This window comes from Martes martes (genome assembly GCF_963455335.1).
Source record: "Martes martes genome assembly, chromosome: 4".
Classification (NCBI taxonomy): Eukaryota; Metazoa; Chordata; class Mammalia; order Carnivora; family Mustelidae; genus Martes; species Martes martes.
This window is the reverse complement of record NC_137891.1, coordinates 61,763,904-61,780,136: the sequence shown is the minus strand read 5'-3', so window position 1 is coordinate 61,780,136 and position 16,233 is coordinate 61,763,904. Positions and strand designations below refer to the sequence as shown.

At 43.2% G+C, this 16,233-nt stretch overlaps 1 protein-coding gene across 1 annotated transcript in view; it reads left to right on the top strand.

The window, feature by feature from the left end:
• LOC308341601 (molecular chaperone MKKS-like) overlaps window positions 1-12,318 on the top strand; it is a gene marked incomplete at its 3' end in the record, with an annotated part of 44,194 nt that extends 31,876 nt beyond the window's left edge. The window contains exon 3 of the mRNA XM_080801647.1: window positions 12,156-12,318. Within this exon, the coding sequence (XP_080657773.1) occupies window positions 12,156-12,318 (163 nt within the window). The remainder of the gene's footprint in view (window positions 1-12,155) is intronic.
• Between the last annotated feature and the right edge of the window lie 3,915 nt (window positions 12,319-16,233).

The following is a 16,233-nucleotide window of genomic DNA, read 5'->3' as shown; positions in this document are numbered from 1 at the left end:
TTGGTGAACCACAAAGTCACATTGAAAAGAGCATGGTTAAAGGGAGACCACTAACAGCAGCTGTCAATGCAACAGTCTACCATCATGCTAATAATACAGAATTGTTGGTTGGAATTGAGAATAGTAAAGATAATTGTCAACAAAAAATATGAATAATACTGTCTTCCTTTAACATGTAATCAATCATAGTTTTGTTTTGTTTTTAGAGGAATTCATGCTCTATAATAGGTCTACTCAGCAGTCATAGACTCACACATGAAGTGAAACATAGAAAAGGGTCCCTAGATCTTGGAATATTTTTTTTCTGTCAGACTAAACCTGGATTAAGTATAGGAAGGGATACAGAGAGAAACAGTCTGTGGCTAAAAATTTCTTGAATGTTCTGTGAAATTATAATTTGTCCTGGATTACATTTTTCTCTGAACTATGTCTGTGTTAAATCTTAATAAAAAGTATATGAGTGTTCTCAGGTTCTTGAGAAAGAAAATGAAAAGACTTAGGTTTGTTTTGTTTTTTTTGGTGGGGGGTTGGTTAGAGGGCAGGCAAGGGCAGAGGGAGAGAAAGAATCTTAAGCAGGCTGCATACCCAGTGCAGAACCCAATGCAGGGCTCGAGCTCACGACCCTGAGATCCTGACCTGAGCCGAAATCAAGCATCGGATGCTTAATGGACTGAGCCACCAGGCACCCTGAAAAGAGTTAGTTTTGTTTCTTTGATTGTTTGGACCAGTTTGTTCATTCATTAATTCAGCATAAATGCCTTGAGTTCTCCCCATGTACCAAGCACCATGTTAGGCACTGAGATATAATGATTACCAAAAATAGAAATGGTGCCTATGTTCATGGAGTTTACCCCTGGTGATTGGGGAGATAAGACATTAATTAAATGATCTCACAAAGAAACGCATCATGACAAAATGTAAAAAGTGATGTGAAGTAAAGGTGCATGATGATATGAGACTTTTTTTTTTTAAGATTTTATTTATTTATTTGACAGAGAGAGATCACAAGTAGGCAGAGAGGCAGGCAGAGAGAGAGAGAGGGAAGCAGGCTCCCTGCCGAGCAGAGAGCCCGATGCGGGACTCGATCCCAGGACCCCGAGATCATGACCTGAGCCGAAGGCAGCGGCTTAACCCACTGAGCCACCCAGGTGCCCGATATGAGACTTTCTAAAATAATACACTGATGTGGTCAAAGGTATTGAGGAAGTCTTTCTTGAAGAAGGGATGTTCAAGTTGTGATCTGAAGGATAAATCAGAATTAAGAGGGCAGGGGCGCCTGGGTGGCTCAGTGGGTTAAGCCTCTGCCTTTGGCTCAGGTCATAATCTCAGGGTCCTAGGATCGAGCCCCTCATCGGGTTCTCTGTTCAGCAGGGAGCCTGCTTCCCCCTCTCCCTCTGTCTGCCTCTCTGCCTGCTTGTGATTGCTCTCTCTTTCTGTCAAATAAATAAATAAAATCTTAAAAAAAAAAAAAGAATTAAGAGGGCAGGGGTAGAGGCTAGGGTTCGACACACAGAAACAGCATTCTAAATGCCCGGAAGTGACAGAAAGCCCGGCACTTAACAAAGGGCTAGAAGAAAGGCACTGAGCTGAAACACAGAGAATGAGAGGAAGTGGGTTCCGAGGTGAGGTGGAAAAGTTGGTGGCTGTCAGATTACATTAGGCCCTAGCTGATATAAGAAACTTTTGTCTTTATCTTCAGAACCAAGACGAGTCATAGGAAGTGAAATGAGCAGATTGGCAAATTTGAAAAAAATAATTTTGAAGGTTAGGTCCAAGATTGGTTACTCAGAGGCCAGTTAGGAGGCTGTTGCCGAGTACAGGTAGAACATGACAGCTCAGACCGGGATGGAGACGGAGGAGAGGGTAAGAAGTAGACCTATTCAGGAGATGGAGGGGATAACATAAGCCCATGTAAAGGGTCAGCTATGGGAAGTAAAGAAGGGGAAGCTGTGGTATATTGAATATTTCACCCCTTCCTGCGTCTACACTGTTGACTTGGGCTTGAGTATGTGGCCTGCTTTAGCCAATGACATAAACAGAAATGCCAGTGTGCCGTTCCAAGTCTGGGCTTTAAGCGACATTGTGTGTTTCTGCTTTGCTTTTGAGCCTCAGCCACCATCATAAAAGGAACATACCCACAAGGGCCTACTGGTCTGAGAAAGATGAGAGACAATGTGGAGTACTCCAAGAAGCAGAGCATCCTGGAGGCTACAAGCTAGAAGGAATGGCCCAATGAGCCCAGCCTGGTCCAGGCAAAATCCAAGTAAGCGCTAGATAATTGAGTGATAATAAATGAATGCTGTTTTAAATATTAAAATTGGGAGCTGTTTGTCACTCAGCTATAGCTAACTGATACCAGAGGGGTCCAGAGTTAAAGTACCAGTCTTGGGTTTTAAGCCTGTAAAATTAAACAAATGGTGGTACCATTCACTTCAGTTAATCCATTTCCTGTTTCTACATGCCTTTCTGTGCTGTAGAGACAGCAAAAACCATTTCCCTAGTTCTTTTCCTCTCATATCTCATATCATTTCCTCTCATATCTTCTCCTGTTACTGCCACTAAGTTGCTAGAGCCAAAGGTAAGTAGGAAGCAAGGTGGGAGGGAGGCAGCCAGGGTGATGCTATAGACTGAACTGTGTCTTCTTTAAATTCACATTTTGAAGCTCTAACTCCTAAAGATGACTTATGTGGACACAGGGCTTTTCTGGCGGTATTTAAAGTCCTGAAGTTCAGGCTCTGATCCAGGTCCTTATAAAAGGAGGAAACCCTAGAGAGTTTCTGCTTTCTTTTTCTTATTTTCATTCTCTTTCCCACAACCCCCATCTAACACACACCCAACTTGAGTACAAAGAAGAGGTTGCGTGAGCTCACAGGGGGAAGACGACCACATAAAGTCCAAGAGGGGAGGCCTCAGAACATACCTTGGAAGGTCCCTTGCCAGCACTTTGATCTTGGACTTCCCAGCCTCCAGAACTGTGAGAAATCAGGGTATGGTATCTTGTTATGACAAGGGTACCATAGGTGTAACAAGATACCATACCCCCCACAGGGTATGGTATCTTGTTATGGCAGCCAGAGTAGATTACCAGGGTGGGTGTGAGGCTGAGTGATAGAGAGAAGATGGGGGTGACAGTGTGGATGACAAAGGACAGCTCTGTTGGGAAGGGGCATTGGCTGGTAGAACACGGGCATCTCCTTAGAAGGATGTACTTCAGACAAGTCAGATACAATTCCGCTGTTACTGGCCTAACTGAAGTTCACAGAGTAATCGTCAACCTTTCCAAAGAACCTATATCTTAGCATAATAAGCAACCTTGAAAAAAGCTGCAAGTTCATAGTAAAGTAAGGGAATGGCAGGAACATCGACCACTACTGAACCCACATATTCCACTGTCCCGATTAGGGGACCGCTCTGTATCTGGGGCCACACCCAGGACAGGACTCCATACCTCATCCAAAGTCTGTGAGGAACCAGAGTAAAAAAGGTTGAGGTCAGAAGAGATTTTTCCTCCTGTTGACCTGACCCAATCCCTTCCACTAGCAGAGGCTGCAGACTGAGGTTCATGGGCAGAAAGAATTTCCATGATCTTGTTATTTGGCTTTGGGGTTTCTTCTTCTTGGTTGTGGATCTGCGCCGTGGTGGATATAGAGCAAAAGTGGCGGTGGTGGTGCTGGTGGTGGGTTGCCCAAAGGGAGAGATGGCCTAAAACCACCATATAGCCCATGTTAGCATCTTTCCTGCTGCTTTTTAGAGTGAAACACTTAGGACGTGGCGGATCATAGTAACACCGCTTGCTGTTCTTTGCTGCCTAAGAATTTCATACCAGTAATTATCGCCAAGTTTAAGTATCAAACCAAAAGAGGTTCTCTGCCCTGACACAGTTCTGATGGAGTAAATTCCATTTGTGAAGTGTGTGTGTGTGTGTGTGTGCGTGCGTGTGTGTGTGTGTGTATGGGAGAGACAGAAACACAGGAGAGACAGAGAGCTGGTTGTGGCGTCTCGTTCCTATAGCTAAGCTGTTGGCTGTTGGCTGGTCTGGTTTTGGTTTCCCAGTTCTTTGATGACATTTGACTCTGTTGCTTCTTTAGAATAAGGTTTTTTATAATTTCCTCCCTTTCCCTGCATGATTTCTGCCCATCACTGGGTAAAGCAGAATTATTCCTAATGGGTTTTCGATTTGTTCTTTGGAGCCCCCATTTTTAGCAAGCACACAAAAAAACTATTCATCCACATGGCTACCTTACACTAAACCTTCTTTGTTAAGTTAAATTCTACAGGCTGGGCAGCATAAACATTCAAGAAAAAAAAATTCATTGTACGGCCAATTCTAAGAATCTGGCACCAAACAGTCCTCTAAGGTTTGTTTAAACAAGAAACATATTAAAAGAGAGACATTTCTTATGGTGATGATGGCTTGGGCCACAGAAGTCACATATTTGAGTCCTGGTCCTTGCAAGAGCATTAAGGGGCCCGTCAATGAAGCTTTCCTCCAAGGAAACGCCAATTGGAAGGTTTCTTGACTTTGAGAGTTGTGCATTTTTTAGTTTTTCTAAGGATAGTTCTGCTTTTTTTTAGGCTTAGCACATGTCAATCCTTGAGGAGAAGGTCAGAGAAAAGTGGCTGGAAGTGAAAATAATTTGCTTTAAGAACTCAGGCCATTATTCTGTGAAATCATACTATTCACTGACTTTCAATCAAGTAGATCTTAATTTTCTGGCCACTTCACTTAGCTCAGTCTCCCCACACAACTTCAGCACTAAGGATCACAGTGAGCAGAGGTGGGGTCAAGATGTTATTTTCCTGGGCTGCAACCCCATGACTTTCTCAGTCTTCCTTTCCCTGCTCTGGGCCGCCCACTCCCTACTTCTTTCTCTTCTGCTCAGACCTCTGTTCATACCCACCTTGCTGCAAGTCATTACCCAGGTGTTCATTTCACCATGGAATTTGATCTTCTACTTCATATTTTGCACTGAAGCATACATGGACTTACAGGACGTTTAGAACTGACAGGGTCGTTCATTCACTCATTCATTCATATGTTCGTCATGTATTTGTGGTTTTTTGCCAGGCAGTGTTCCAGGCCCTTAGTAGCTTCTATTTGGGGGTGGTTAGGAGGTCGGGGGTGGATGTGCAGAGAAGCCATTATAATCCAATCCAATTCTATAATGGAAGTGTGAGCAGAGTTCAGTGGATGCAAAGGAGAGGTTGGTTAGTTTTCTGGGAGGAGACTGTGAAGTCTTCCCACAGCTAGCAGTGGGCAGGTCATATCCAGAAAGCAGATGTGGGAAGAGGATTTCTGTTGGAGAGAACCAAATTCAGGAACCGCTGGTAGCCGATGTTGCTGTAGGGTATACTGCGAACCAGGAAGCCACAGCCAATGGCCCTGAAATGGCAGGAGAACAGCTTGAAGGAGCTTGAAAGCCATGCAGGGGTATTTAGAGTTTAAACTAGAGGCAGAGGGAAAATCATTGAAGACGTTTTAACAGATTCTTTATGTTAGAATGATCACTCTGAAATCAAGGGATCTGGATGGGGGAGGAGGAGGAATCAGGGAGATCCAAGTCAGGGAAAGGTAGAAAGACACTAGTGTAATAATCCAGGCAGTGGATGATGGCCTGAGCTGGGGCGGCGTGACTCTGGGCATAAAGGAGAGAGATGCTCAGGACTGAAGGATTAACTGGGTGGGGAGAGGGAGGAATCTAAAATGAATCCAGTTTTCCCTGGCTTCATTAATTGGTTGGATGGTTGTACCTTTCACCGACCGGAAATCTGGATATTTACAGAGTGGTTTAGGGCCTGAAGAAAATGGCGAATTCGATTTTATGTTTCTCAGGTTTGAACTGAAGACACAGAGTCCTGGGAAAATGGATGGCACCGGAGTGAGATAAGTTTTAGAGAAGAACAACGTTGGAGTTGTGGGGTGGTCCACATTTAAAGATATCATTAGAGATGATCTCCTCAACTCTGAATATTCTATCTCCTTCAGCTAGATGATTTATAAGGTCTAGGTGGGAGTGTAAGGATCTGTTTTTAAAAAAGTTTCGCAGGGGATTCTGATCAGCAGCTAGAGCTAAGAAGTGTAGGTCAAGTCCCACCCTATTCCGAGACAGAGCGGGAGACAAGGTCTTCTGGGGTGGGATGACTTTCCCAAGATCATAGAGTTCCTTGAGGTTGATTGATGCTCTGCTTTGTAATCCGTGTCCTTTAACTTCTGTAGTGCTCAAAGTCTCTACCAGATCCCTTTATCTTATTTAGATTTTAAAACACTGGGGATGGGGCACCTGGGTGGCTCAGTTGGTTATGTGTCTGCCTTCAGCTGAGGTCATGATCCCAGGGTCCTGGTATTGAGCCCCATGTTGGGCTCCTTGCTCAGTGGGGAGTCTGCTTCTCCCTCTGTCTGCTGCTCCCCCTGTTTGTGTGCTCACTCGCTCTCTCTCTCTGTGTCAAATAAATAAATTTTAAAAATCTTTAAAAATTAATAATAATAAAATAAAACCCCCTGGGGATGGTCAGCTCTTCCTCTTGCATTTGCAACCTGCATGTCAGTTACAAGGGCACATCTGTCCAAGCAGTGGATCTGGTAGATGGAGAGAGAGGTCTCTCACAAGTTCATGCCACTGGTTTCCTAACAAACCTGTCTTGCAGAGCACACTTATCAGTAGAGGAAAAGTGGATATTAGGGGCTCAATCTTAAAAAGCTGCGAATCTGGTCTTTAACCTAACATCTTCCTATATAATCTGGCTCATGAAATAGAAAAATGCTTCTATATTTTAAGAGATGCTCAGTAGGAGAAAAATGGGCCCAGGATCCACAAGTCTTCTTATAAGAATTTATGGATGATATAGAAACAACAATAAAACAAAACAAAACAAATCACCATGTTTAGGAGACTTAGAATCTCATGGGTTGTGGGAGACCTTACTAATGAATACCAAGATTTCTCTTCAGTTCTTCTCTCCTTCGGAACATGCATCCCCTTGGAATCAGTCACAATCATGTGATTTGCTTTAACCAAAGAGATTGGAGTATAAGGAACATGTATCCCCTCTAGACATGTTCTAGAGGAAATGTGTGAAACTTTCTGACCCCCACGCTTTGTGCCCCTGCCCCCGGCAAACCCCAAATGTTCACACAGAGGTGACGGTGTCCCAAGATGGTAGAACGTCTGTGAATCTGGACTGCGGAATGACCATGATGATCAGAGCCCCTCTGCTGGTCAGGGTGGGCGATGTAGCACAAATAAGAAAAGAAAAGCCAAAACCATGGTTTTAAGCCACTGAGATTTAGGGGGTGATCGGTTTACAGCAGCACAATTTAGCTTAATCTGACTAATGCACTGATCTAGAGGAAATACCCACAGGAAGTAAGCAGCTGATAACTCAAACCCAGAGGTGCCACAAAAGGAAAAGATTTTTGCAGGCTAGAGTAGTCAGAGAAGGCAATGCTGGTCAGCTGGAATAATGGGACACAGGCCGGATGGAGTTCAGCAGAGAGAAATTCAGGGTTATGCACTTGGAGCTGAAAAGTGAACATATTCAAAGGCAAGGTGCCAGCCACTCAAAAGCAGTTGGCTGGAAAATTGAAAGTATAGCTTTAGTGGATGGCCCGTTGACCGGGAGGAATTGTCACAACCCTGCAGTTCTGATGATTAAAAAAAATGCAAGCAGAGAACTGTGGCAAATGAAAAGCATGTCTGTATCATGAGGTAATTGCTACACGGCTCTGCACTGATCTGAGCTGTAACAGAGAACTGGGGCTGGCTCTGGTCTCCGTAGCTCGATGGGATTGAGAGAACCTGAAGAGAGTTCACAGCAAAAGCCAAATTGTCATTCAGTGACCAGCCAAGAAGGGCTAGAGGACCTGGGATGATGCAGTCTAGAAAGGAAATGCTTTGGGATGACTTAAGAAGCATCAACAATGGACATGAACTTCAGAGGAACCACTGCACGGAGGGGAATGGCTGCTTTTACTCTGTTGCCAAGAGCACACACACAAACGGACTTATTAGAGTTAAACAAAAGGAAGAATTTCCCTCCCCCAAGGGTTGCCTGACACCAGACAGGGTTGGAGATTTCTCTCTGGAGGGAGTTACAAGGATCAATGCTCTTTCGAATGTAATGGATTCAGTGGGTCCTTCCTGAAGCTAGAAGAGGTTGGAAGGTTCTCAATCTCTTTTCTGCCATGACCCAGATGATGGATAATGTGCACCGGGGACACACTCCCATGGGCATGCGAACATTTTACACAACACCCAGCATCCTACTGGCAGCTGTATTTCTTTCCTTCCTCTCAAGAAAACAGACCAGAAAACAAGGGAGAGCCATATTATGATCAGGATAACCTCAAATCCTCTTTAAAAAAAAAAAGGTAAATGTTTTGTAGATATCAATATTTTGACTATTATAAAAATAACTTGTGATATGGTCATTCAACATTCGTTGAACAAATCATTATTGAGGGGTGTATGTGTGTGGCAGCGGGGGTGGGGGGCATGTTTAAGGCTAAATTAACACACGGTTACAATCTGGTGTGATAATGCTATGGTAATGGGAAATGTGATACCCGGGGAGATGGTGGGGAAGGACCGATTAGTCTGTACTTGGAGGCATGAGGAAGGCCTCCAAAAGAAGGCATGTACAAGTGGAGATCCACAGAAAAGAAGAAAGTTGATCAACAGAAGAGGAAAAGCAGGAAAGCAGAGAGAACCGCGTGTGTGAAGGCTAGGAGGCTGGAAGCAGAGGGAGGAAGAGATAAATGGGAAGATATTTGGACATAGCCCTGGGGGTGAGGGGAACGGGTGATGGCAGGAGATGAGGGTAGGGTGCAGGAGGCAAGCCTCTCGGGGTCCCATTGGCTGTGTAAAGAGGCTTGAGTTTCATCCTGGGAGCAGAGTGGGGGCACAGGAAAAGGACATCATCGAGTTTATACTTCAGAAAGGTCATTCTGGCTATAGGGCAGAACGTTGGTTAGAAGGGCTTTGAAATTAATCTGGCCTGGATTTGAATCTATGTTCTGCATTATTAGCTATCAGGTTTTTGACAAATGAAATCTCCCTGAAAATCAGTTTCCTTGTTTGTGAAATAGACATAATGGTGTCTCTCTGACAGGGTAGCGATGAGGACAAATTCAAATACTGTATATGAAAGGCCAGCGAAGTGTCTGATACCCCGAGAGGGTTCAACAAACACCAGTTCCCTTCTCTACGAATGAATTTATTGTCAATTAGCAAATGACCAATGCACTTGACACAGTACAGAATCCAATACTTTTTTCATTTGAGAGTGATTATTACATGAGTCGTTTCTACAGTCCTCTTAAAACTGTAGAGACCAGACTAGATTTTCCTTCAGTCCTTTAATCATCTTTGTGGTTCTTTGTGGAACACTCTCCAATTTTTCAAAATTCCTCTTCAATTGTGGCGACCACAGCTAGATTAGTCACCGTAGAGAATTCCTTATAATTAGATCAACACTGTGCAGTCGCTCGGGCGGCTGGCTCAGCCATGTAAACCCAGTCAGCCGGTCCCCGTCGACAAATAGGTTGTGTTCCAGGAGTTCATTAGTAAGTTGGTTGTTTGGAACACAGAAAGCCTTTCCCCATAGAAACAGAATTATAGATGGTGGCTTGTTTCCCAGGCCAGTGCACAAAAATCTATTTAATGCACATGCAGCTGAACCAGGGCCTGGCAATAATAGTCCCTCAAGCCCTTGACTTACTTAAGCCCCCGTGGAACTCCTAGTCCTACGGAGCCCCCAAAACTCTGAACCCTGGACTTCCAAGCCTGAGCCCTCCGACAGGGGTGAGAAGTAGACTGCTAGCTTCAAGAGTGAGGACCATTTGCAGCATGACTGTGAAGAACACTTCTTGGATCTAGGCCTTCCCCTGCAATTGTGCTGACTATTATATAAGCAAGTAATCAAGAGCTAGCTTATGAGAAATGTATCTATAATATGCCGGATACTTGACCTAAGTGATCTACCTAAATTATCTACATTCCGCACAATAATTCTGTAAGGAAAATATTCTTCTGCTCATTCTTCCCGTCTTGCCAGCGACTTAAGATTGCGCAGGGCCCAGGGAAAGGCAGGTAGAAGGGGGCAGAACGGTGTGGGAACCCGGGTTTTCTGGCTTGCAAAGCTGAGCTTTTCACTGCACAACACTGCCTCCCAGTGGAGAGTGCTTAGCACATAACCTAGCATTGCTAAACCAGCTACGTATAATCTAGCGAAGTAACAAATTCTTCATTCATACGTCCAACAAAGAATCTTTGAATGCTTCCAATGAGCTAGGCCTTGGGAACGCAAAATCAAATTAGAGTTGGCGCTCTCGCAGAGTAGTTGGGAAAAGGAACAAGTAAATCAATGACTGAAATCAATGAGACTAGGATATGATCAAATTTTAAAAAAAATTACACAGAAAGCCAGAAGAGAGATTAATAGGACTAGGAGGGTCATGATGGTAAACTAAGGAAGGCTTCCTGGAGAAGGTGAGATGAGCTGAGCTTTGACGGATGAGTTGGAGTTAGATGTAAATCTATATGGCAAATGGTCAAAGAACATTCTTTGAGGAAGGAACAGCATGTTTAAATGCAGAGGGATATGAAACCCACCAAATATATGTTAAGTATTTCTTTGACCCATCTGCTTTTGTGATAGGTCAGCACCATGCAAAGATAGAGTAGCTGAGAGCCTATCTTGGGAGACAGACAAGTGAAAATAATATTTAATATACCTTTAATTTGCTTCTCTTTCAAGGAGATGTTTTTAGATTCTTTACATATTAAAAATATATATATTTGTGGGTTTTTCCTGTGAACTGTCTGTATTTGTTGATTTTTCGATTGGGTGTTGGTTATTTAAAAATTAATTTGTAAGAAAATGAAAAAACTAACTTGAAACTATACCTGCCTCCGTCATGTTCATTGAAGCTTTACAATAGCCAAGATATGGAAGTAAATGAAGTGTCTATCAATGGGTGAGAGGATAAAGAAAATGTGGCATATGTGTACAGCAAAATATTATTCTGCCTTAAAAAAGAAGGAAATAAAAAAAAAGGAAATCTTGCCATTTGCTCATTCAAGGGCATTATGCTAAGTGAAATAAGTCAGACAGACAAGGGTAAATACTGTATGATCTCACTTATATATGAAATTTAAGGAAGCAAAACAACCAAACACATACAGAAGACAGGAGGAGGGGGTGGGTGAAATTGGTGAAAGGGTCGAGAGGGGAAAAATTTCAGTTATAAACAGAAATAAGTCCTGGGGAGATCATGTACAGCATGCCGACTATGATAATAATAGTGTATTGTGTATTTGAAAATTGCTGAGAGAGTGCATCTTTAAAGTTCTCATCACAAGAAAAATATATTTGTAACTATGCAGGGTGATAGATGTTAACTGGACTTTTTGTGGTCATTCTGCAACATACACAAATACACACACATACACAAATTCTGCAACATTCACACATAATGTGAATCATTATGTTGTACACCTGAAACTAATATCATGTTACATATCAATTATATCTTAATAAAAAACTGATTTCTAAGAGCTCTTAATTCACTATATGATCATTTATCTTTTTTCTTTATTTTTTAAGAGGGATGAAGGGGCAGAGGGAGAGGAGAGAATCTTAAGCAGGCTCCTCGCGCAGATGGGCTCAATCTCAGCACCCTAGGACCATGATCTGAGCCCAAACCAAGAGTCAGACGCTTAACCAACTGAGCTACCTAGGCGTCCCCATCATTTATCTTTTGATTTATAAAACAATCTTCTTCTAAAAACGTTCCCCAGCTCTGACTATTTTTTTAAAAATTAGATTCTCTTCTTACCTTTACATCTTTGATCCGACTGAAATTTGTCGCAGTCGGAGAAAGGCGTGTGGTAGCGCTGGAACTACATTTCCCAGTGTGCCTTGCAGCGTTCGCCCTCCTGGCTAGGAGAGGAGAGACAGGCTCACGGGATGAACCTGGGGCAGAGAGGGGCGTCCCCCTAGTGTGAAACAAGTCTAAAAGAGCCGGGGTCCGCATGGGGCTGCAACTGGAATGAAGGTGCCCATTCACACGGACAGGATACGGTATAGAGCAGCAAGTACAGAACCAACTGCAAACTGTCTGGTGCCACTTCACCGTTCCTTCGTCTCTGTTGAAGGAGGATCCGCAGAACACCAGGTGCTAACGTAGCCCACCGCAGCAGCCTTGACGCGGGCAACAAGGAAAGGGCCCAAAGGGCGGAAAGGGCAGAAGGGGCCGGAAGGGTCGGCAGGAAGGGTCGGCCGGAAGGGTCGGCGGGGAGTGAGCTTGGAAAGAAATGACAAAGCAAACCTTTCAGCCCCCACCCCACCCCCGACACACACACACCCCACAACAAAACCAAAGAAAGGAGAACAAAAGCCGCCAACAAAATCCCAAAATACATGAAAAAAACTAACAAACTAAAAGGAGATAACTTAACTGCTAACAAAAAAACCACTGGCAGCCTCTGCACCAGTCTCTCTTTTGAGTCTATCAGGATTCACCTCATTATGCCTTTAGCTCTGTTCACTCTTCGAAGCCCCCTGACACCAGGTCACTCCTTCTCTCCAGCCCTCCTAATCTTCACACACGTATCACAGCTTCCTCATTCTGTCCATGGCTCCTATGCCTCGCCAAAGTCCTGAAACCCTTACACGAGCCCTTGGGCATTAGCCAACCCCCCCTATACTCTCTACCTCATTCCTGAATGTTCTCAGCTTCTTGCTCTGGACAACATATGCATCTCCCCTAGGGTCACGGCTTCCCTGTTGTCCTCTTCCCAATCCCCTGCACCCCCGCCTGGCACCACTGAGCCAGGAGGGGCCCTCCTTCCTCCTCGTTGATGCTTCTAGCCCACTGCCCCGCATCCTCCGTAGATTCGCCTGGCTTTACTTACTATACAGCAATTCATAATTGTTCTCACAAGGTTGTCTCAATATCAAAATTACAATAAAAACAGACATTGGCTCACTTTTTATGAAAGGCAAAGATTTGCAGTGTTTTTACTTTTTGTTCCCTTCTCTGATCACTGTCTTCAAGAAATTGAGATTGTGTCATAAATCCTTTCATCCACAATTTACTCTATCAGAGAGGTGCTAACCTGTAGGGCTTGATATTGGCTTATCTTAAATTGATCAGATGGCATGAAGCCATTGATCTCGAATGCTGCTTTAAAGAAAGCTGACTGAAACCACTGAGTGTGATGGTAGGGATCTCGCTCATTGTATTACCAGCTCCTCCTAGTAAGACAATGTTCTCAGATCTCAGAATCAGAAATTGTGCTTTTCATGAGCACGTGGCTTATTTTTATCTTAGAAACCTGGATGTTTTCCATTTTATAATGTTAGTTCCCGGGGAACTTAGAATAAATTTATTCTGTGTTGTTTATATCCTTGGAAACAGTCTTGAGCCCATTTAGAAATGAGATGAAATAGGAATCAATGTGACAAGGCAAAGATGTCTTTTAAGTCAACGGTGGTGACTTCCAGGGAAATAAGTGAGAGTGGCAAGAATAAAGAGTGAAAACAACTTTTTTAAAAAAAGGTTTATTGGGGCACCTGGGTGGCTCAGTCATTAGGTGCCTGCCTTCAACTGAGGTCATGATCCCAGGGTCCTGGGATCGAGCCCCCCATCCGCTCTCTGCTCAGTGGGAAACCTGCGTCTCCCTCTCCCACTCCACCTGCTTGTGTTCCCTTTCTCACTGTGTCTCTTCTACCAAACAAATAAATAAATAATCTTTTTAAAAAATAAAATAAATAAAAAAGGTTTATTTATTTTATTTGAGAGAGAGAGAGGGAGGGAGAGATAGAGCAAGTGTGGGGGAGGGGCAGAGGAGGAGAATCTCTAGCAGACTCCCTGCTGAGCATGGAGTCAGATGCGGGGCCTCAATCTCACACTCTGAGATCATGACCTGAGCTGGAACCAAGAGTCAGATGCTTTATTGACTGGGCCGCCCAGGTGCCCCAAGAGAGAAAATAACTTTTACTGTTTATTCATCTGTGTTATTTGAATTATTTGAGTATGAATTTCTATATTATTTGTAGAATTTAAAAAAAGACAGATATACATTGAAAAGAAAAATAAAAGGGGAATATATCTAAGAGGTAAGACAGAACTTCCTAAGGAAGACAGGAGACCCAGAAACCATACAGAAATAAGGGACAGTTCTGAGTCAAAAATTAAAAACCTTTTCCAGCAAAAAAACATTAAAAACAAGTTGCAAACATCAGTAACGAGTGGGAGACAATATTTATCACAAATATTCTGGACGAAGATTAAGAACCCTAAAATAGGGGCACCTGGGTGGCTCAGTGGGTTAAAGCCTCTGCCTTCAGCTCAGGTCATGATCCCAGGGTCCTGGGATCGAGCTCCGCATCAGGCTCTCTGCTCAGCAGGGAGCCTGCTTCCTCCTCTCTCTCTGCCTGCCTCTCTACCTCCTTGTGATCTCTCTCTGTGTCAAATGAATAAATAATATCTTAAAAAAAACCCCTATAATAAATGAGTTCTTACAAATTAATAAGAAAAAGAAAAGAAACACAATAAAAATGAGCAAGGGATTTACACAAGCATTTCACTAAGGAATGAATTACAAGGGACATATAAATGTATACTAATTGAACTAATAATTGAAGAAATGAAGAAATGCAAATTAGTAAGAAAGTTTTTTACCTATCGGATTGGCAAAAATTCAAAAGATGCATATGATATATGTCTAACAGATGTAAGTGAGGGAGAAAAGGCATGCTGTTGATAGTTATATAAAAGATCCCAGCACTTTGGGAAGATATCTTTGGGAAGATAGTTGTGTACTATATGACCTATACCAGCTCCATTTCTTGGGCTCTCTTCTATAAATTCAGAAATACGTATGAATACACACACACACACACACACACTGTAGTACTATTTGTAGAAATACAAATAATAGAAATGATTTCATTGATCATAAATAGGGATATCCATTAATACTAAGCATCTAGTAAGGAAAATGTGGTTGCTCTCTCTATGTACTCACCTGAAAAGATGCCCATGATGTATTATTAAGGGAAAAAAAGCAAATTGCAGATTAATATAATCCAAGTTGTGGTACTCTCCTTGCCTGTTAAAAAGGGAATCTGCATAGAGTATGAATGTGTCTGTATAAGCAGAGAAAACTTTTGGGAAGGACACAAAATGTTGGATAGTGGTCTCCCATGGGAATGGGAATGGGTGTGGAGAGTAAGTGGGGGCCTTTTCCTTTTCATTCCATATATATTCTTCTTCAAATGCAGTGAGCCTCAGGTTAATTCCTACTTGCTTTGGTTATGTCTTTCAGTAACCCTCAAGCACCACTTGCTTCACACACATTGCCAGTAGATTGGGGATTATTTCTTAATCTTAGCAATTGTTTGTTTCTTTCTTTTTCACTTGTTTACAGTGGAAAAGTTACCTTGTTTTAAGAGGTAATAGGTGACAAAGCATATTCCATAATATTAGGTTATGGGATCAATTAAATAAAATAAAAATAAACCAGTTCAAGAGTATGTCATTAACAATGTTTGTTCAAAGACAAAACACTACAAAAATACGGCATGGGGTAGGTATTTGGTTTTTGTGGTTTAAGGAGTACCACTTCGGTGACAGGGAAATAACCAAAGGCTGCCTAGGTACACTTACAGACATTGTATCTCTTAATGGTGATGATTGGTGGTGGTGGTGGTGGTGGCGATGCTACAGTAACAGTAACAGTATCAGCTCAAGATTGTGCACACTGGGTCTCTTCCTTATGCAGAGACAAAAGGAGCCCTTTCCTGGGCCTCGCTCTGACCCACTTAAGCCTATACTCCTTCCCATGGCACAGAGTCCATATGGCCAAAGGTTTGCCCACCTGGAGTGTGTTCTTGGCCTTCACATCCAGGGAATAGATGAGTCTCGGTGTTAAGTCTGCTGTCTCAGATGTAGGTTGTGCTGTAGGTATGTGCAGCTCTGGGTCCAAAGTCTGGCCAAGGGGGGATGTTTTCAGGGATGAGATGGAACTTGGACATGTGGGTTGGAAAAACATAGGGGAACGGGAGGTGTGAATGGGTAGGGAGAGGAGTGCTGGGTGCTGAGCAGGTCCGAGGATGGGAAGATAAGATAGTGCCCTGGGTGCAGGACAGAGCCAAGGATGGGAAGAAAATGGGGTGTGCAGGACACAGGGCAGGGTCAAAGGTGGGAAGTAGAACAGAGTGACTGCA